At 35.3% G+C, this 23,066-nt stretch overlaps 1 protein-coding gene across 1 annotated transcript in view; it reads right to left on the bottom strand.

The window, feature by feature from the left end:
• Positions 1 to 23,066, bottom strand: part of HPSE2 (heparanase 2 (inactive)) — a 677,809-nt gene that overhangs the window by 186,094 nt on the left and 468,649 nt on the right. Inside the window, exon 7 of the mRNA XM_031956226.1 lies at positions 2,058 to 2,151. Within this exon, the coding sequence (XP_031812086.1) occupies positions 2,058 to 2,151 (94 nt within the window). The remainder of the gene's footprint in view (positions 1 to 2,057; positions 2,152 to 23,066) is intronic.

A 23,066-nucleotide genomic window follows, 5' to 3' on the forward strand; every position in this document is an offset into this window, starting at 1 on the left:
TGAGCTAACCGGGCTAGATTGAAGGACACAATAAAAGATCTGAACTTTTATCACCTGGCTGTGTTTTAGAAAAAGAAACACCAACACTGTAAGAAATGATAAGCAGGGTTATTTCAGAAAAACCTGAGTAGACTTACATGAACTGATGCAGAGTCAAGTGAACAGAACCAGGAAAACGTTGTAAACAGTAATAGCAATATTTTTTGATAAAGAACTCTGAATGACTTAGCTGCTCTCAGCAATATAATGATCTAAGACAATCCTAAAGAATTAAAAATGAAGTTTACTATCTGCCTCCACAGAACAAACTAATATTAATTGAACATAAACTGAAGCATGCTATTTTTTACTCCATCATTTTTTCCTTTTATTAGAGTTTTCTTGTACAAAATAACTAATATGGAAGTGTTTTACAAAGTTATATAGGTATAACCTCTGTTGAATTCCTTACCATCTCAGAAAGAGGAAGAGGATAGAATTTGGAGCTTTAAAGAACTTTAAATGCTTTAAATAACAATGTTATTTAATTTTTAAATAACTATGTAACAATGTTAACATTTTTAAAAATAAAATTATCTTTTATTTACTTATATTGACATGCATTTTCTAGTAAAAGGAAGAGACTATTATTTTGTTTGTTTCAGTTTGGGACACACTAGACAATTGTTGAATGAAATTGAAGAAGCTTATGGAATGGGATGCTATCTTTTATTTGATATTCAGAAAACAGTCTGTGTTTACATGCAGTAGAAAAAAATCCCTATTCTGATGATCAGTATAAACCATGAATATTATAACTCACAGTGAGTACTTCCTGAAGCTAAATCTTAAATCTTTTTATACTATGGCTCCAAATGGAATATCCTTCCACAGTTAATTCTATGCAAGTTATAAAATTCTATTTTCTCAATCATTTAATTTGCTTAATAAAGTAGCTATTGTTGTCCATTTGTTTCCACCTCTTTGTGATTTCATCTGGGGTTTTCATGGCAAATATTCTGACATGGTTTGCCATTTCCTTCTCCAGATCATTTTAAAGATGAAGAAATTGGGTTAAACAGGATTAATTTGCAAGGTCATAGTTAATAAATATTTAAGACTAGATTTGTACTCAAGGAGATACTTTCCTTACTGTAGGCCTGATACTCTATGCACTCTGACACCTCGCTGACCTAAGAAAGTAAACTGTATACTAAATTTAGAGATATATTTCCCAGAAGAGAATGAATCTTTTCTTGATTTTGACTCCCAAAGTTGCAGGAGCCCCATCTAGTAGCAATCCAGGTATGTTGCAGGCACGCGATTTTACAGCTTAAGAAAAAAAAGGGGAGGGGGTATATTCTGACAATATAAGTCAATGGCATGCAATAAAACAGCACTTTTAAATTACAAACTATTTTTAGTCACACCACTTATTTATAAGAAATACTTGATTTCTTAGTCAAAGACTGACATGGAGACAAAACCAAGAGCAAAACTTTGAGGCAACAGCCTCCTTCTTCAAAACTCAAAAAGTACTTTGTTTTGCAACTCTCTAATGTGGTTTCAGTTAATATTGTGAGCTATTGTTATCTGTGTTTGTAATTTATCTCCCTATATATTTTAAAATCCTAAGGGGAAGAGACCAGAGTTTTTGCTAAATTTTATAATTTCCTAAGTGTTTACCACAGTTCTCTATACAAGGTAGATGCTTAATAAATGTCTGCTGAATTAATGGAATACACATTTCAAATCACAATTTTTGTCAAAAGACTTCATTATGGAATATATGCCATTCGTTTGTTCATTGAGGAAGGTTTGTTAATTACCATAAACTCTGAGCATCTCAAATACTAAAATCACAACAAATATCTTCAAATATCTCCCCCAACCCAAAATACCCCCAGTGGGGCCTGGCAGGAGTCTCTTTCAAGGTCAATTTCCCATGAGGATGGTGTTAGGGTTCCTTCCCTTCTCACATTGTTCTGCCCTTGTTATGCAAATATGACACAGTGACCACTTTCCCATGCCTCAGCCAGAGGCTCACTTATCTTTATTCCAATATACCTTTTACTCACTTTCTGAATTTTCCTAATCTGGTCAGAGAGTGTGTCTAAAAGACGGGTTTTCAGGAAGTCCATCACCTTGACTACTCGGCCATCAATGTAGTAACTAGAATAGAAAAAAAAATTAGATAAAATATAGCACGGGGGACCATAAATACACCCCCCCACACACACAGTTCATGATCATTTGTTTTAACTAAGAAAACCTACAGTTCTATTCCAACGGATCTCTTGCATTCTAACTACAATTTTCCTTCTGAGATTTTTCTGAAAACAAAACAAAACAAAAACATATACTTATATTTCTACTTCCAACTTCCATGGCCTAATGAAGTAATTTTGCAACCTTAGTCCATAAAATATATAGAATTATATAGAAGCTGCCAAACTGTCATAATAAAATAAAATTTCCAAAAAACAACAAAACAAAAAAACCCAATCAAACAACAACAAAAAAGAGGAGAAAAAGGAGAAGAAACCTGAGAAGATTAATTCAGAGTGAAATAAGCAAAACCAGGAAAAATTATGATTCTAGAGTACCAATAATAAAACATGCTGACTACCACACAAGAAAGAGATGAAGAACTAGACTATGTAGAATGAGACCCATATTTTGGACATGATCAATGTAGCTATTTATTTTGCCTACTCTCTCTTCTGACTCTCAAGGGATGGGGGGGGGGAAGGGGGAAGAAGAAAAAAAAATAAATTCTTGATAACAAAGAAAAAAGAGAAATTCTTACTGGTTTTGTCATCTTAATTGTAGAAACTTTCATTATGAAATGATTGAAATTTTATATACTTAAAACGCTTGTGCTATGCTAGTAGCTATTTAATTTCTTAAAATTTTTATGAGATTCTATCTTTTAAAGGAAGTAGGTACTGAATAACATATACCTGGCAAGGTAATTGGGGATGATTAATTAAACCTTCTGAATCTTAGACCACAACTTACCCACTTATTCAGCTTTTTTCTTTTCCCTCATTAATAACCATTCTAACTTTTAAAATGAACCATTCCACTTCCTCCAGTAATGCACCCATTATTCACCACTGTCGCTAAGAGGTCTGTCAATCTGTCACAAAGTGACATGGGATTAAAGAGTTAAGAAGAGAAATCAGAGGTGCCCCTTCACTTTACAGATGAGAAAACAAAGAATGATATCAACTAAATGTTGTCCAAGGTCACATACGTAATAAAGATCAAGGTGGATATTGGAGTCAAGGTCTCTGACTTGAGATTATGAGGTTTTTTTTAATACTATGTGAGATATGCTATGGATTACCATATTGAAATCTTCCAATCCATCTACTTATTCCTAGGTTCCAATTCAGCCAGTAAGGTTCTTTTGGTCTAGGAAAAGATTCTACCTCTCTAGTTTCCCAGCCAGCTGAGATCTGATGAGGAGACCAAGTCCTCTGGATTTCAACATAATTAGCCACTTGTGCCTATTAGCCTTTTAAAATACTTAATGAGGAGAGTTGGGTGTTTGGAAGGGCAGCTGGTTCTGTTTACCCCTCCCTTTATTTTAAAAGGAAAAACCTTTGCCCCTTATTATCTGACCCCTTCTTTTATTTCAGGTAATTGCATTAGAGTCGACTTCCCAATGTTCAGGAATTTCCGAATCTACTTTGTCGTCTCCTGCTCTGTGGGGAGGATGGGACAGTCTGCTAAGAAATAACACTAGCCTATTAGAGGAAGGCAGATATTCCATAAAACTAGGGCCTTTCTTACTGAAAGAGGGGGAAATCTCAGCAAGACAATAATTATGAGAACTATGTTAGACCTATAAAATCTACCCTGACACCTCTAACCTAAACCCAGTAGAAGACTGAAGAATCCCTATAAAGGTTTATAAATGGGTACTAGCCCCTCCCCTAAAGTTGCCTACTGTGGGCTTATACTGAGAAGCAATAGTTCTTCCCATTCTTCCTCAGTGTTACTTTGTGAGAGCTTTGTTTCTCTGTTCTCTCTTTATAAAAATAAGATTGTCTCTCTTCTAAGAGTCCTGAACTGTGTAGTACAAACTCTCTAAGAGAGGGTAAGAAAGTTTAAAGAAAGCCTGGATTATTTCCTCAACTGCAAAATTTAATTTCTTAAAATTTTTATGAGATTCTATCTTTTAAAGGAAGTAGGTACTGAATAACATATACCTGGCAAGGTAGTTGGGGATGATTAATTAAATCTTCTGAATCTCAGACCACAACTTACCCACTTATTCAGCTTTTTGGGTGTGGGTGTGGGTGTGGATGTGAGTGTGTCTCAGACTCTTCTGGCAATTTTATAATACCCAGAGACTCCTTTTCAGAATAGTAATTTAAAATGCATAAAAATAACACATATAGACTACAAAAAAAACCCCAATTATACTGAAACAAAGTTATTAGATTTCAGAGTCTGATTCTTTTTGTACAGCAAAATAATGGTTTGGTCCTGTATACTTATTGTGTATCTAATTTATATTTTAATATATTTAACATCTACTGGTCATCCTGCCATCTGGGGGGAGGGAGTGGGAGGTAAGAGGTGAAAAATTGGAACAAGAGGTTTGGCAATTGTTAATGCTGTAAAGTTACCCATACATGTAACCTGTAAATAAAAGGCTATTAAATAAATAAAAAATAAAAAATAAAAAAAAGTTATTAGAATGTAAATACTGTTAACAATAACAAGTTCATAGACCCCAGATTAAACAATTCTTGGACTAAATGCCTTGAAATTTTGCTAAATTCTATGATTTTTCTTCCTAATCCTAGTTCTCACAGTCTATGACTTTGAGTATAAAGGTTGAGCACTTCAAAGCTCTTTCCCTCCCTCCCTTCATTACAGAAGGGGAGTGATTCTAGATATGGAATACTGCATATATAATCAGATGTCATTGATATGTTCACTAGTTTTGCTGATTTATTCCTTCTTTATTTTTAATCTTTATTACAAGAATAACTTATTGGGGAGAGAGGGTCAGAGAAATATATTTGGAAAGGAATATGATGTAAAGACTAAAGATTAATAATAATAGGATTCTTTTTTTTTTTTTAAAGTGATTTCCATATCCTTCCTGGCCCACTGAAATAAGTCTTCATTAATCAGTGTGCCTGACACATAGTAGGTACTTAATAAATGTTTTGTTGAAAAACAGATACAATCAAAGTTGGGGATGTTAAAGAGAGAGATGTGCTTTTGTGGTGACATGAGTGATGTCACCTGATAATTATCACATTAAAATTCATGCTATATTAATAAATCAGAGGATTCATCCATCAATTATATAAATATATATTATTACATCTTTTCTAAGCACTGAGGTATTATATAAAATCCAGTGCTTAACAAGTACCTGCCCAAGGGATTTATGTTCTATTTATTGTTACTAATGTGCTTTATGTACCATAATATGCCAATGTGGCCCCTGATTTTTTTTTCTTTAACACATTTTACTGTTGAAATTGGAGGCGGAGTAAGTGAAGGGAAGCAGAAGAAGAATTATGTGCTAATGTTCTTTTCTGGCAGCCAAAGCTGCCTGAATATTATCCCCCGGGGAAGAATGCATGGTTGTCAGCACCAGAAATACCATGGGTAAGGACATGGGTAACCTTTCAAAATAATAGGACCATATCTGAAATTGTTCAACACCAGGCATAGCTTCCTCCTCTAGTAATTAGCAAAGGCTTGTATCAGAGGTAGTTAAGACATTTTTATTTTTAATGCCCATATGAAAAGAAAAACTAAATGCTTTGCAAAATGGCTTCAGGAACATAGCTCATCTTTCCACTTGTCCCATTGCCTCAGTTGGGTCTCACAAAACACAGGGAAATAAAAAAAAATGAAGGATCCCTGCCAACATTTCAACCTGAGTCAGAAAAGATTGCAAAGCAACCATCCTCTCTGTTCAGTGTAAGAAAAACACTTTAGCACTTTGTGAGGAAGCTCTCTGAGACAGATAGGGAGTTTTACCTATAATTCTGCTCTCAATCCAAAAAATGAGAATAGCAGATAACTAAGAAAACCAAGTGGATCTCTTTGCCTGAATTTATTATGCAAGGTTAAGGAGGAAAAAGAAAACAAAACAAAGCAATCCTCTTTAAGTTTGCAAACATTACAAGGTTCAGAATTATAGTTGCTGCCCATGGCAGAAGTATCAAATTAGAAAGGGTAGGAAAGAAGAGATGGCTGCCAATTTTTCTTAATTAGGATTAAGAGATAGTGGAGAAAGAAATATAAAATATATAAAACTAGACACAAGCACTAAAGGTACACCATTACAGTGGTGTGAAGTGCAGAAACAAGCAGTTTGATATAATTTACTTGGCTCCTACCAAATGGCATCACTGTTATAGTGCAATTATTTTAGAAATAAATTTTAGTGATATTAGTGATTTTAGTAAATTTTGTTTTTACATAGCCTGTATTTCCCCCTTCATTCCTTCTCCACCCTTCTTCCAGATATCATCCCATATAAAAAATTAAAAAAGAAAAAGAAGTGAAGATGGGGGGATCAACAAAAAAAAAACCCCTCAAACCAAAAAAGCCTGTTAATCTATAGCAATGTTTTAAACCTATGGACTCCCCTCACACTCTGCACAGTAGAATGAAGTGAGGAAGTTTCTTTCATTTCTTATTTGGAGCCAATTTTGTTATTTGTAAATTTTCAACATTAATTCCAATAGTTTTGTGGTTTTTGTTCTTTCCATTTACATTTTTATAGTCATTGTGTATGTTGTTTCTTGGCTTTGCCTACTTTATTTTACATCAGTGTCATTCCATGTTTCTATGCATCATATTCGTTGTTTCTTAAAGTACATATTATTGTTAATACCGTGTAATCCACTTGAGAACTATTTGTTCATTTTGACCAACTACCCATTGAGAATGGTTTTTAGCTGAATATTCCAGCTAGTTATTGTAAATATTTCCCCCATTTAACAGTTTCTCTTATTATCCTTGATGTATTTCGTTTGTGGAGAAACATTTCAATTTCATGTAAATAACAGTAGCTACCTTATCTGTTGTGATCACCTTTAACGATTATTTCATTAAACATTCTATAGAATAAAACTTTGATTAAAAAAGACACATACAGATGATAATAGTAGGACAGGTGAAGAAGAATCTATACAAAAAAGCAAAGCAAAGTTCTTTTTAGGAAAATGACTAGATCACTAATATTCATAATTAAATGTTGCCAAGGATGATCAAAAATGGTGATAAGTATGCCCCCATACTCATAAAAGAAAAAGAGCAAAGAAAGGAATAGGGCAATTACTTGGCTTAGAATAAACAATAATATTAGGTGACACAGAAAAAGTAGAACTATTCAACTCTAATTTAGCTTCTGATTTTTCTTTAGATTAGACAGTATAGAACAACAACAAAAAGGGCAAAGAGGAAATAGAATCCAATAAAAGTAAAGTGATAAGAAAACAGCTCATTGTCTATGATGAATTTAAGTCTCTAGGACACTGAAAAGAACTGACAACTGCAATGGTGAAACCACTGGCAATGATGAACAGGACTTTATACACAAAACCATAGAATGCATATTAAACATCTGAACAATGAACATCTCAAAAAATGGTGATCACAAAAACCCCCAGAGATCTCTCATCCAACTCCTTTATTTCACAGATGAGGAAACTGAGGCCCAGGAAAATTAAATGGCTTGCCCAGGCTCACATAGGTAGCAATATCAGAAATGATATTTGAACCCAAGCCTTCTGACCCTTGTTAGTACCTTTCTATTGTACCATGATGGTCATGGAAAATTAATCTCATTTCATTTTTTGACAGACTGACTAGGCTTGTGGATTGGAGGAGTATATTTAAGTACATAATTATTCAATTTGATGCCATAAAACTGACCTAGACTTCAGCAAAATATTTTACAAAGATTCTCAAGTTTTCTGGGAAAGCTAGGTAGTATAGTAGAGAAAGTTCTAAAGTCAAGAAGACTCATCTTCCTGAGTGCAATTCTGGTCTCACTTACCTACTAGTTATAAGATTCTGGGAAGTCACTTTACTCTGCCTCAGTTCCTCATCTGTAAAACTAACTAGAGAAGGAAATGGCAAAACATTCCAGTAACTCTGCTAAGAAAATCCCAAATGAGGTTGTGGATAGTTGGACATCAATGGAAAATGACTCAACAGCACAAACTCATGCTAAGCTTCTAAATAAGATGAAGAATGCTAAATGATAATAGAGCTCAATGGGTCTGAAACTCATTGTGAATAGATCCGAAGCCTGGCTATTAACAAACTGAAGTCAAGGTGAAAGAGTCTCTAGGATAGAGATTCCTGGACTTATCCTTCAGTCAGTCAAATGATATGTGTTTATTTAAGAACTTACTAAATGCAGGGCACTGGGTTAAGTTCTAGAGATACAAAGGCAAAAGTGAAATAGTGCTGTGCTGGTCAAAATATATATTAATGACTTAGCTGAAGGTAGATATACTGATGTTAAGACAAGTACCCTTTGCAAAATCTATAGTGAAGATAGCTGTTACTGAGTTTTAATTATTTCAGGATTCCTAATTATAGCATTTACATGCTACACTACATGATAAGGAAAGCTCATCTGGCCCATGTTGCCAAGCTGTATAATGGAAAAGAGGGAAAGAAAAGCATGGCCATATTCAGTGAGAATATCTCTCTCCTGTTTGAGATAGTCCTGGTAGAAGTCAGATGACCAAAAAATAAGAGAAAAAGTACAAGCCTTGAGACTTCACAAACACTATATTTAGCCGCTAGAATACTGTGATTTCCCAGAAAAGACTTTTTATTACTCTTCTCTGCATTGCTTTTCTTCCTCTCAAATGAAGTCCTTATTCTATTCAGAGCTGAAGATGATCTATGGAGTCCCATTCTCCTCTATCCAGTTCACTTTCCATTCCTGTCAACTCACATGTTTTTTCTTTATAAAAAACAGTGCAAGGAAGGATAACAAAACTCTTAACCTCTGGTCTGTTTTGAAAGGATTTCCCCTTGAGGGAATATTTTAGACACTTCCATGTTTTCCTAGGGCTGAAATTGGCCTTTGGAAGTTCCATAGCAGCCAAGAGTCAGTTTGGGTTAAGCAATTAATATGGCCGTGGTCACTGGCATTTACAGAGCGTCCTTCTGAAAAGATGACCAAGTGCTTCGTTATTTTCTATAAAGACTTTAAGAGTTCTTCTGAAAAGACTGGAAGCAGGCATCACTTCTCCACTTTCAAAAATGAGGGAGAGAAAAGGCCAGGGTTTCATTTCATGTTGGACAGCGAGAGGTACTACAGCATAGATTTTTATAAACTCTTCCAATGAGAAAGTTTAGAGATCACCTGTCTGACCCTTTGACAGAGAAGGGAACTGAGGCACAGGGAAGGAAATAATTCGATGAGAATACTGACAGCAGAACTTGGACAAAAGCCCAAATTCGCTCATTCTCCTGACTTTTTACTGTGGTCAAGGAGGGGCTGCCTATATAATTAAAAAGATGTTAAATGATCCTCCTGCTAGAAATCTCTCTCCTACCCAACTTCCTGAAACTCTATTATTAGGCAGTCATTCATTTATATTATGCATCATCTTTTCCAGATAGGCCATAAAATCTCAGACTCAGAATCTTACACACAAAAAGAACGGTAAGCTAAAAGAAATTAAATGTCCTCATGGACCTGTGACTTCCATTGCTGTGATGAATTCTCTCCACCAATGTGGAGCAGTAATTGTTCTGCAGCTTGCAGTCGTACTGAGTTGACTTAGGCCTAAGGGTTTAAATGATGACTGTGGGCAGACAATATGAGTCAAAGGAAGAATTGGAAATCAGGTCTTCTTGACTTTAAGATTAGGCCTCTATCTAAAAAGATTGCACTACTTACTTACAATCATCATCATTGGTCATCATTAAAAATAAGATTACTGTTCCAATATGTTCATCTTAAAAATGAGAAAATAAGTCCAGAGAGATACCCTTACCTTTTCATGATCATGAGCATATCACACATTCATGGCAAAGTCAAGACTAGAAACCAGTTTTCCCATTTCTTCAAATTATATCCATTTTTCCCCACCATGTCACAATCTTTTTTTTTTTTTTAATTTAATAGCCTTTAATTTACAGGATATATATATGGGTAACTTTACAGCATTAACAATTGCCAAACCTCTTGTTCCAATTTTTACCTTTACTCCCCACCCCTCCCTAAATGGCAGGATGACCAGTAGATGTTAAATATATTAAAATATAACTTAGATACACAATAAGTATACATGTACTTAGAAACATTATTTTGCTGTACAAAAGAATCAGACTCTGAATTATTGTACAATTAGCTTGTGAAGGAAATCAAAGATGCAGGTGTGCATAAATATAGGGACTAGAATTCATGTAATGGTTTTAGTCATCTCCCAGAGTTCTTTTCTGGGTATAGTTAGTTCAGTTCATTACTTGCTCCATTAGAAATGATTTGGTTGATCTTGTTGCTGAGGATGGCCTGATCCATGGACTAGTCATCATCTAGTATTGTTGTTGAAGTATATAATGATCTCCTGGTCCTGCTCATTTCACTCAGCATCAGTTCATGTAAGTCTCTCCCAGGCCTTTCTGAAATCATCCTGTTGGTCATTTCTTACAGAACAGTAATATTCCATAATTTTCATATACCTAATTTATTCAGGCCATTCTCCAACTGATGGACTCCATTAGTTTCCAGTTTCTAGCCACTACAAAGGGCTGCCATAAACATTCGTGCACATACAGGTTCCTTTCCCTTCTTTATAATCTCTTTGGGATATAATCCCAGTAGTAATCACTGCTGGATCAAAGGGTATGCAGTTTGATAACTTTTTGAGCATAGTTCCAAACTACTCTCAAAGATGGTTGGATTCGTTCACAACTCCACCAACAATGAATCAATGTCCCAGTTTTCCCACATCCTCAACAATCGATCGATTTATTTTTTCCTGTCATCTTAGCCAATCTGACAGGTGTGTAGTTGAGTATCTTAGAGTTGTCTTAATTTGCATTTCTCTGATTAATAATGACTTGGAGTCATCTTTTCATATGACTAGAAATAGTTTCAATTTCTTCATCTGAGAATTGTCTGTCTGCATATCCTTTGACCATTTTCAATTGGAGAATGGCTTGATTTTTATAAATTAGAGGTTAATTTCTATATATTTTTGGAAATGAGGCCTTTATTCAGAACCTTGACTGTAAAAATATTTTCTCCAGTTTATTGCTTCCTTCTAATCTTGTCTTGCATTATGTTTTGGTTTTGTACAAAAACTTTTCAGTTTGTATAATCGAGAATTTTTCTATTTTGTGATCAGTATGATCTCTGTTCTGCTTTGGTCATAAAACTTTCCCTTTCCATGCAGGTCTGAGGGTAAACTATCCTATGTTCTCTAATTTATTAATAATTTCATTCTTTTATCCTAGGTCATGAACCCATTTTGACTTTTTCTTTTGGTATTGACGTTAAGTATGGATCATGCCTAGTTTCTGCATATTAGGTTTCAATTTTCAGCAATTTTTATCAAACAGTAGTTCTTATCCCAAAAGTGGGATCTTTGGGTTTTTCAAAGACTAGGGTTTGTATATTTGTTGACTGTTTTATCCCTTGAACCTAATCTATTCACTGATCAACTAATCTATTCCTTAGCCAATACCAAATAGTTTTGGTAACTGCTGCTCTATAGTATATGTTTTAGATCTGGTACAGCTAAGCCATGCCATCATTTGATTTTTTTCATTAATTCTTGAAATTCTTGACTTTTGTTTTCCATATGAACTTTGTTTATAGTTTTTCTAGGTCATTAAAATAGTTTTTGGAGTCTGATTGGTATAGCTAAATAAATAGATTAGTTTAGGTAATATGTCATCTTATTATATTTGCTGCCTATCCAGAGCATTTAATATTTTTCAATTGGTTAGTCAGACTTAATTTGTGTGAAAAGTGGTCTGTAATTTTTGCTTCATAAAGGTTTCTGATTTTCCTCTTGGAAGATTCTAAATATTTTATATTATCAGTAGTTACTTTAAATGGAATTTCTCTTTGTAATCTGACTGTTGGATTTTGTTAGTGATATATAAGAATGCTTTGATGACTTATGCTGGGTTTATTTTATAACCAACAACTTTGCTAAAGTTGTGGATTTATTTCTGAATAACTTTGTTAGCATGATCTCTTGGGGTTCTCTAAGTATACCATATGTCATCGGCAAAGAGTGATGATTGGCTTCCTCATTGCCTATTCTTGTTCCTTTAATCGGTTTTCTCAGCTCTTATTGCTATAGCTAGCGTTTTAATGCAATATTAAATAGTAACAGAGTGATGGTTGCAACCTTGTTTCCTCCAGTCTTATTGTGGAATGGTTGCAGTTTGTCTCATTACATATGATGTTACTATGGTTTTAAATAGATGCTTTGATTATTTAGGAAGGAAGTCCATTTATTCCTATACTCTCAAGTGTTTTTTGAATAGGGAATGGATGTTGGATTTTATCAAATGCTTTTCTGCATCTTTGAGATGATCATATGTTTTTTTCTAATTTGGTTATTGCATGGCCAATTATATTGATAGTTTTCTAATATTGAACCAGCTCCTGCATTCCTGGTATAAATCCTACTTGATCATAGTGTATTATCTTGGAGATGATTTTCTGTAGTCTTTTTTGCTAATATCTTTATTTAAGATTTTAGCATCAATTTCGATAAGGAGATTGGTTCATAATTTTCTTTCTCTGTTTTCAGCCTACCTGGTTTAGGTATCAGTGACCATGTCTGTGTCTAGAGAGGAATTTGTGGGATCCTTATTCCCTGATTTTTCAAATAATTTATATATAGCATTGGGGCCAATTGTTTCTTTAAATGTTTGGTAAAATTCACATGTAAATCCATCTGGTCCTGGGATTTTTTTTCTTAGGGAGTTGTTTAATTGCCTGTTCTATTTCTTTTTTTCTGAAATGGGACTATTTCAAGGAATTTACTTCTTCCTCTGTTAGTCTGGGAAGTCCTGTATTTTGTGGGTAGTCATCCATTTTCACTTGGTTATCAAGATTTTTGGCATAAAGTTGAGCAAAATAACTCTTATTTTTCTCTATTTCCTTCATTGGTGGAAAGTTCTCCCTTTCATTTTAAGAGCTACTGAATTTCATTTTCCTCTTTTCTAATCAGATTTGCAAAGGTTATTCTATTTTTTTGGCTTTTTCTTAGAACCAACTCTTGCGTTTTTTTTTTTATTAATTAGTTCAATAGTTTTTTACTTTCAATATTTTCTAATTTCATCCTTGTTGAATTTTAATTTCCAATTTAGTATTTGATTGGGTTTTTTAACTTTGGTCTTTTTAGTTTTTTTTAGTTTGAAGCTTCTAATTCATTAATCTTTTCTTTCTCTTTTGGTTCGAAGCTGCAAGCTGCTAAGGATATAAATGATTCCTTTCTTATTACGCTTTTTGGCTGCATCCCAAATTTTGGTATGATGTCTCATCATTGTCATGTATTTGAGTGAAATTTATTAATTGGTATCTATAATTGCTCTTCACCATCATTCTTGTGAATGATGAGTGTGTTTAGTTTCCAATTACTTTTGGTCTATTTCCCTAACTTTTTTGTTGAATGTAGTTTTGATTGCTCATGATCTGAAGAAAGCATTTACTATTTCTGCTTTCTTGCATTTAATTTTAGAAGAGTCTTTAGTAGGTCCTAATGATTGGTCAATTTTTGAATGAGGTTCCATAACTGCTTGAGAGAAGAAAGTGATGTATTCCTTTGACTATCTCCATTCAATTTCTCCAATAGATCCAAGCTACCTAATTTTTGCTAATATTCTATTTGACTTCTTTAATTTCTTTCTTAGTTTGTTTTTGTGGTTTGATTTGCTATTCTGAGAGTGAAGGTTAGATTGTCTCCTATCTATTACAGTTTTGTTGTCTATTTCTTCTTGCAACTCTCTTAACTTCTCCTTTAGGAAGTTGAGTGCCATACTCACTTGGTGCATATATGTTTAATATTGATATTACTTTCTTGTTTATCTACCTTTGAGGATGTATGTTACCTTCCTTATCTCTTTTAATTAGATCAATTTTTACTATTTGCTTGATTTTTGAGATAAGGAGTTGAGCTTACCCTCTTTTGACTCACCTGAAGCATAATAGGATTTTGCTCAGCCTTTACTTTTTACTCTATATGCATCCCCCTAACTTTAAATGTGTTTCTGTGTATAACAACTATATTGTAGGGTTCTATGACTTTTGATCGAGTTCTATCTGCCTCACTCTTTGTATGGGGGAGTTTTCCATTTACATTTAAGTTAGAAGTTACTAAATCTGTATTTCCTGCATCCTAAATATCTCCCAGTTGTGCTTTACTTAGTTCTTGCCTCCCCCAACCTCATTTTCCTCGCTTTTTTAGCTAATATGTACCTCTCTTGTGATCGACGTTATTTATCCTCTTTATAATCCCTCCTATTTTTCTCTAAATCCATTACTTGGAGTCTTAGCTTCCTTGGGCTTTCCTTTTTATCTATGTTCTTTATCCTCTTCCCTGATTTTAATGAGGCGAGAATTTGATCGCTAGTAAACAATAGTATTATTTTTTTTTTTGAGCCAATACGATTGGAGTAAGATTACCAATGTTCCTCCCCTCTCTGAAGATTTCTCTCAGATAATTTGTATAAGTTTCTTAGCCTCTTTGTTGGGATTGAATTCCTTTTTAATCTCTCTGTCACTATATGTCCTCTATTTTAGATGTTATTCAATGGCAGCATTACCTGTTTCTATTGTATGATCAGAAATACAATTGCTCGATTTTTTTACTTTCTAATTAGTAACATTTGAGATCAGATATTTCTGTAGTTCTGTTTTCTGTGGACATTCAAGTAGATACAAGTTTTTATCATCTAAATTATTCTTTACTTTTCCTGGAAATCTTTGGATTCTATTCTTGAGCATCTCATTTCTTTGCCTTTGTATCTTACTTTGAGCTTTTTCCTTCTAAGAGGCACTAATTTGGAGTGATCATTTGCATTCTATTAAATGTTTGGGCTCTTCATTTTGCCTGTCTTATATTCTGAAAATGCTCAGTTTTTTTTCATTAGCCTTAGGAGTTCTTGATTCCTCTGGCTGCATTTCAGAGTGTTCGATGCATTTTCCAAGTATGATGATTCTGGATTATCCTCCAAGGCAGTTTCTTTGTGCTTTCATGTAGATAGCTAGGATTCTTTGTTGGCATGATCTAGTTTGTGAAGCATCCTCCAGTTATTTAGACTATGAGTTTTGGCTGCTGTAAATCTGGTTTTCCATTAATCTGTCATTGTTTGCTCTGAAATTCTTGCCCAATGAATCATAGTTTTAATTTCAAGCGAATTTCTTTCAGATGTTCGATAACTTTTTTCTTTTCTATGATCGCCATTTCTTCTGATTCATCACTGCCTAGGAAGTTCTCTTTGTATGTTGTCTTGTAATTATGCTTACTCTTTTCAATTCTCGACCTATTTCTTCAGTCTTGTCTCCATTCTGGATCCACTTCTGGAGTTTTTTCTCAAAGTCAATAATCCTACTTTTAGAATTTTATTTTCCAGATCTATTTTCGGAAGTTGCTTGTCTTTTGTAAGTAGATACTTTACCTGGTTTCCCCATTTTGCTTCAACTCTTTTTTAGACTTTAATGGCTTGACTTTCTATGAGACATTTCTTAAGGAGGACATTAGTTTAATTTGTTTAGGTTCTTAGATTTTGTAAAGACTGTTATTTTCTGTCATGAAAGCTGTCATTTTCTTATCTTCATTTTTTATTCCATTGCTTTTTAGAAGCTCTAGGTTTGCGTCTCCTAGCGCAGTTTTACCAGTGGCCTTGCAAATAGGGTTAAGTGAAAATTTCTTGCTCCAAGGTCACAGGGAGTCTCTGTCTGAGAGTTCTTGTCTTTCTTCAATCAGAGGTGGATTCAGCTACTTTGCCTAGCTATCTCAAATGCTAAATAGGGCTGAGTGATTATGGGATTGCCCTCGGAATAAGTATGTCACGGCAGTGCGGATCTCTTGTGAGACTGAGTTTCCTATGCAGAACGCAGATCACACAACTTGCAGTGATCTGCCTCGATCAGGAATCGCCTGGATAAAGTTAGGCTGCCAAGCGAGCTCCCCGCTGAATTGAGGTAACCTCGGGACTGCCTCTTTCTCGCAAGATTATACTTTTCAAAGGAAAAGCCCTTACTCGGGTTAGCGGCTGCTTTGCTGAGATCTGTGTTTACACTACCTCGGAATAGAGACATCGTTCAACTCGGAACTCCTCTTCTCGCCAGTGTCCTACCTGATCTCACCCTGGCCCCGGAACCAGACCTTTTGCAGACTGGCAGATTATTTCAGGCTGGTGATTTCCTACTTCTTCATCTTTAGGGTGAATTGAGCAGTTCAAGACTATTTTGAAGGACTTGTTTTGACTAACAGAGGGTAAGAGAGCTTAGAGCAGTATGTATCATCCTCTGCCTATTTGCTCCAGCCCCCATGATCAAAACTAATCCTTTTCAAGTATGAAAGACTTAAGCAGTTATGGAGAAATTTCTAGGCTCGGTCTGACCTAGGATGAGGAATCAAACTGGCCCAGAAAGTGGTCACATTATGTTGAATTTGATAATTAACTAGAAGATATGAAATATGATCACTGTTTAGTTCAATGGAAATTGCTCCCCATTTTGATCTTCCATCTCGACATTTGGTTTTTGCAAGCAGATTTTGTGAGTGGTTTGCCATTTCTATCCATTATTTTAACAGATGTAGGAAGCTAGACAAATAGGGTTTAGTGCTTTACTTGCCCAAGTCACAAGTCTTAAGTATAGAAGCCAGATTGCTCAGAAGATGTTTGATTTCAGTGAGTAATTTAGTTCACTATCTATCCATGGTCAATATAATAAATTTGAAGACTGGAATCTTCATGGGATTCATCATTCAGGCTAATTAAGACTTGAGGTAATTGAGGGGAATAATTTTCTCCTTATAGTAGTTAAAGCACAGAGTACCTATAGGAAGTCAAGATTCCTAAAAGGCAGGAAAAGGATGCTGACAGGGGTCTTAAGAGTTAGAGAGTTGCCATAAATGGAAAGTCTAAATTGAGAGTATAAAAGCCATACTGGGAATGGTTCTATTTCGTCATCAGTTATTCACTTTTCAAAGGACAGGAGTACTGGATTAAAAGTCAAGAGTTATGACTTTATAGCCTGAGTTCCACATTAGTATTATCATAAATGACAGGAATAGAACTATCGGTGTCAAAAGGCTACCTGGGAAGCTTTACCTGCTCTATACTAGAGCCAGGAGCTGGTCCCAAATCCTGGATAAGTATTTCTCAACACAAACTATGGGAATCAGAGGAAGATCTTCAGGACCTGGAATTATACTTGAGGATGAAGAAATGGAGGCAAATAGTTTCAATGACTTTCACATAGCTGAATGCAGATTTTCTTGACTCCAGACCTGAAATTCTGTATACTGCTTAGCTGTCTAGGTTATGGATAAATACAATACCTTGGCTCTATTCTGCCCAGACTATAGAATAATATAATATTTAATCTCTCTATGATAGACTAAGCCAAACCCATTGCAGTAGTGCTCTCTGACTCAGGGGAGAGGATCAAGAGGCAGCAGAAAGATAAACATGTTGCAGAATGATTAAGAAAAAATAAGGAAGAAGAAGAGAGAGTCAGTAGTTTTGTAGGTGCTATGCTGGGACATTGGTAGTCAACAGTTTTTGAATCAGTACAAATCTATCATGTACCAGGAGTTGGGGAATTCTGCCTTAGGTCATTGCTCCTTTCAATTATTTGATATTACAGTTCCAGAGAAGAAAAGCTGGATTTCCTTTCCCGCAAGCTATTCTATTATACCAAAAAGCAATGCATTTTTCAAAATCTTGATAGGGATTCAATCATTCTGCTCTGTTCCTCCTTCTCCCCAGTCCATAAAGACCCCAGTAAAATGGAAATATATTTGAAAGAGGTAAATCTCCTCCCAACATTTAGCATAGTGCATGGCATATAGTAGAAACTTTAGAAATGTTTATTCCTTTCCTGTCCCCAATTCTTGTGAAACAATTTCCAAAAAGGTAAGAGGAAAAACAATGATATAATTATGCATATAAATACACATGTGCATATATAATCTATATGTATATCTATCTGTACAGAGAGAAAAAGAGAGGGGAGGGAGAGAACACTCAAAAGTTGTAAACTTCATTGAGTTCTCATGAGGTAGGGATCAAGCTAATAAAATGGGGAAAGGCACATACATACATACATACATATATATTTAATTCAACAACCATTTTTGTGTAGTCTCATTAAAACTAAGCTGTTCTGACTGCTTCCAATTTCCTTCTTGGCTACTATGTCTGTTGGTTTATTTTTTAAAAGAAATGAGAAGGAATTGGTAAGGCAGAAAAAAATAGGAGCACATGGGAAGAAAGGAATGGACATGTGTTAATGAGCCCCAGGGAGCCAACCAGGCAGTAATTCTCAGAGCAGAATTCTGACTGAAAATTTCCTCTTTAAAGCTGATGACAGTTTGACTTGTGAAATATTGCACAGGATTTGGGAATAATTTGTTCATTTGAATTGGGCACTTTTCTGCATCTCTGCATAAGGTGCCAAGTGCTACATGTATAATTTCATGCCATTTTTATTTATAAAAGCTAATTTTGAAAGTTTAAGTACAGGGATGGGAATCCAGAGTTCTACCTTGAACCCTACTCTGTCATGTTCTTATTTTATGACTTTGGACAAGTCCTTTCACATGGAAAGAGTCATGTTGGACATGGATGGGATATGGGCTATCTTAATGGAAAGAAATCAACCTTCTGGGGTATCATTAGGTCCACCTCTTTCATAAAGCAAAACACATAAGGAATCTGAGACCAAGAGAGATAAAGGCCATATATTTTATACCATGTAGAACTAGGATTCAGACTCAGTATCTCTGACTACCAAACTTCAAATAAGTCTGTCTTTAAAAGAGACTTAACAGATGTCTGATTCTACCTTGTTCTGTCCTTCCTAGGTAATGAGTCAGGCCTTTTTTGTATAAATTTCTTTACATTCCTATTTGTTTTGTTATCCCTCCCCCAGTCATGTGAGACAGATAGGATGAGGAAGATGAGTGACTAGTCTATTGAAGGTCACAAAAATACACTGGTGAGAGAGCTCGGATTAGGACTCTTGTGTCCTAGTCTAATAGTTTTGTCGCTTTGACTCACAGCTCTATTACTTGCAACCCAAATGACTTGTCCTTGGCCTTATCATGTGCTGAGCCTTACCTTCTGGCATGTTTGGTAGTAATAGGTAGGTAGGTATAAGAGCTCTGGTCCTTGAAGGGGAAATCTGATTTCTCTTCACACACACACTACCCTGCTTTGTGATCTTGGGTACATCACTTTTCCCCTTTGGGTCTCAATTTTCTTATTTGTAAAAATAGGAATAAAAAAACAAAAATAAAGAAAAATCCATCTCTCCCCATCATATGTTTCTTTAACACCCTTTTCATTCCCTTTTTTAAAAGTTATATCTCCTGTGTAATGAGTTACTGCCTGCTCACACTCAGCATGTGCTTTTACCTTGAATTCTAATCCTCAATATCAATTCTAGGATATTCTAGGACTCCTGGTGACACAATATCACCGAAAGAATATTTGTGTTAAAAAGCTTCTCGTCCTCATTTCATTCTGGACCCAGGTGATTGTCCATTTGCAGCATCCATGCACACAATGTCAAGAGACACAAGGAAGGCCACCTAACATATAATGTGGAGCCACATTTATGGGAAGGCACGGGCAAGAATTTTACAGGATGGGCAGCAATGGATTACAATGGTTGGAATCTGCATCACTGGCAGGAGAGCACCCTGCTGACTCCAAAGGTGTTGTGAGGATGAAATGAGAAAGTGTGTGAAAATGAGATGAAACACAACGTAATAGAGAGAATACTGAACTTAGCATCAGAAGACCTGAATATGAATTGCTGTTCTACCACATATTAGCTGTGTCAGTTTGATCAGGAGTTGCTTAATCTTTCTGAGGTTCAGTTTCTTTAGCTGCAAAAATTCAAACAATATTTTGTACCACCTCACTGTCTCAATGGGTTGTTGCAAAAAAAAGCATGTAAAATATAAAGCATTATTTAAAGGTCAATTATTACTTTTATTCAAAAGCTATATAATCACTCCATCAACAAGTATTCCTTAAATACTTCCTATATCCTAGGCACTGTGAGAAATGGCTAGAGTTAGGAACAAAAAAAAAATAGTTCCTACCTTCAAGGAGCTTAAGTTTTAATGGAGAAACGAATATAAATTATAAAGTGCTATATACATAGAGGATATTTTAATATATCCATATCATAGTTACAAACTTATAAGTGATCTTCCCTTACAAAAGGGAAGATTAGGCAGAGAGCGGAGTCATTGGGAATAGCAAGATACACTTTTTAACAGTTAAATAAAAGACATTTAATTAACCATAGTATGGAAAGGATTCTCCACAAGGATAAACTATTGTCCACAATAAAAACAAGTCCCCATATCTCCCTTTAGAAACACCTGCTCAGCTGGGCAATAAGGAGTGACTTTTCTAAGTAAGTGGGCCTCTTTTTCCCCTTAGTTGAGTAGGTAGCTTTGTCAATGGTGAAATGGCTCAAGGGCTAGCTTCTTAAGCCTCAGGAACAACTTCCAGACTTTTAAAAGAAAGAAGTAACCTCATCTACATGGCCTAGACCTGGATAAATTTGAGCCTTATCACATCAAGCAATCAAGGAATCTTTGAGATTGTCGAATTGTAGAGGAGGCTCTGCACACTGCAACAATCAATAAACTTTTATGTTGGAGAGATTTTAGCCAATATAGATTTCATGCTACCAGAACAATATTCAAGCTGAAATGGTACTCAGAGATAATAGTATTAGCTACCATTTATATATAGTGTTTTGAAGCTTTCAGAGAACTTTGAGTATTATCCTATTTGATATATCACAACGGTTGTTTGTCCTTCATTCTTGAAAAGGACCAATGATATCATGTAAATTCGGTGCTATTATTCTGGGGGCAGCTAAGTGGTGCAGTGGATACAGTGCTGGACCCGGAGTCAGAAAGACTCATTTTCTTGAGTTCAAATTTGACCTCATACTATCCATGTGACCTCGAACGAGTCACTTTAACCCTGGTTGCCTCAGTTTTCTCATCTGGAAAATGAAAATGAAATGGCAAACCCCTCTAATATCTTTGCCAAAGAAAACACCAAGAGTTGAACATGACTGAAATGCATAGATACTATTATCCCCATCATATAAATGAGGAAATAGAAGCTGACCAAAGTTAAAGGACTTGCTGGGAGTCACACAGCAAGAAAGTAACCGATACAGGACGAGAATTCAGATCTTAAGTCTAACTTTCATCTCCCCACTCTATCTAGGATGCCTGTAAAATTTAACTCATTTATTGTAGAAATGAGGAAATGAAAGTTCAGGGAGACAAGGTTGTCTAAAGTCATATAATAAGTCCAGGGGCAAAGCTGCTATCAGAATCCAGTCTTTCTGGCCCCTAATCTGGAATCCATCCCTGCTCTCGACAGTACTCAGAGTACCTGGTGAACAGGAACCACCGGGCTGAGCTCTGAGCCTGGGCCAGAGCCCATCTGATGGCCACTAACTCAGCCTCTGGCTGGATTCTATAACTCTGGCTGGGTGTGGGAGGGCCAAAGCTGATAGAGGGGTGCTGGGTCCCACAGGACCACTTTCTTCTTAACTGGGCAGAGGTCTGTTTGCTCAGTCTCCAGGAGGACTTAGTACTAGACTTGCCACTGCAGCTGTGTGACCTTCAGTGAATCACTTCATTTCTGGGGGTACTCAATCTTCTCCTCTGAAAAATGAGAGCAACGGGCCCTTCACACAATAGCTCCTTTCCCAACTACAACATTTTATTAGGTTCTTGTATCTAGGTCTAAGCGTTATATTTATGATACATTATTATGTAAAAGAGACCAATTGTGAATTTTAATAATTACCTCTACTTGTCCCTCAGTAGTCATTTACCTCTTAAGCACTAACTATTCTGTACTTGAAAGTAATGACCTCATTTCTTAAAAAATATCTCATAATTCAGGCTTCTTGCTAAGTCATATTGCCCTTTCCTGTTGCTACTCTAGAGGTGACTCTGATATAATTTATATGTGTTTATATAGCTCACCTGGTATTTTAAAGGACATTGCTAATAAGGGCTATGAATCAGAGTCTTATTTGCATATTTTGCCAATTATTTATGACTTGCAGAGATTTTTGCCAATGAATTCTGCCATTATCTTGTATCATCTATTACTTGCTGAACAGGCTGTGTACATAATGAATTTAATTAAATTCAATAGAAATGATGCTGATGAGAAGAAGACTACATAATTACATGCTAATGACAGCTATGTTTTTATAATGTGTGTGAGGATAAGAATTAAATTCCTCATCTAGTAACTTTGTCAAGGCAACAATCAAAGTACATGGATTCATAATGATCCTCCAAACTCTTATAGCTCATTTGTTTCTTTTCTTAAAATAATTTTCTCTATGACAATGTTACTAATAGTTCACATTTATAGAGCACTTTGCAGCTACAAAGTACTTTATATACACACTATCCTTTAGAATTTAATCTTCACAGCAACCCTGTGAGATGAGGAGTAAGTAATAGCATCCCAATTTCACAAAGAAACTGAAGATCAAGGTGATCATAGTCCAAAGTCATGCAATTACTATGTGATGAATATAGAGTTTGTAATCTAGGCCTCCCTACTCAAATCTTGGGTTCTTTCTATTCAATTCCATTAACAAACAATCATTACTAAAACAATGTTAAAAAAAAGTTAGGATAATTGTTTGCTTCCTTCCAATTCACTGAAGAGCCCCAAACTTGAACCTTATATAATTATGTAATCTGGCTTGACTAGTGATCATTTTTCTTCTTGTATTAACTTTATTTATAAATATATTTCTCTCCTTTCTCTGCTCAGAACCCTCTTATAAGAAT

The sequence above is a fragment of the Sarcophilus harrisii genome, chromosome 2 (assembly GCF_902635505.1).
Source record: "Sarcophilus harrisii chromosome 2, mSarHar1.11, whole genome shotgun sequence".
Taxonomy (NCBI): Eukaryota; Metazoa; Chordata; class Mammalia; order Dasyuromorphia; family Dasyuridae; genus Sarcophilus; species Sarcophilus harrisii.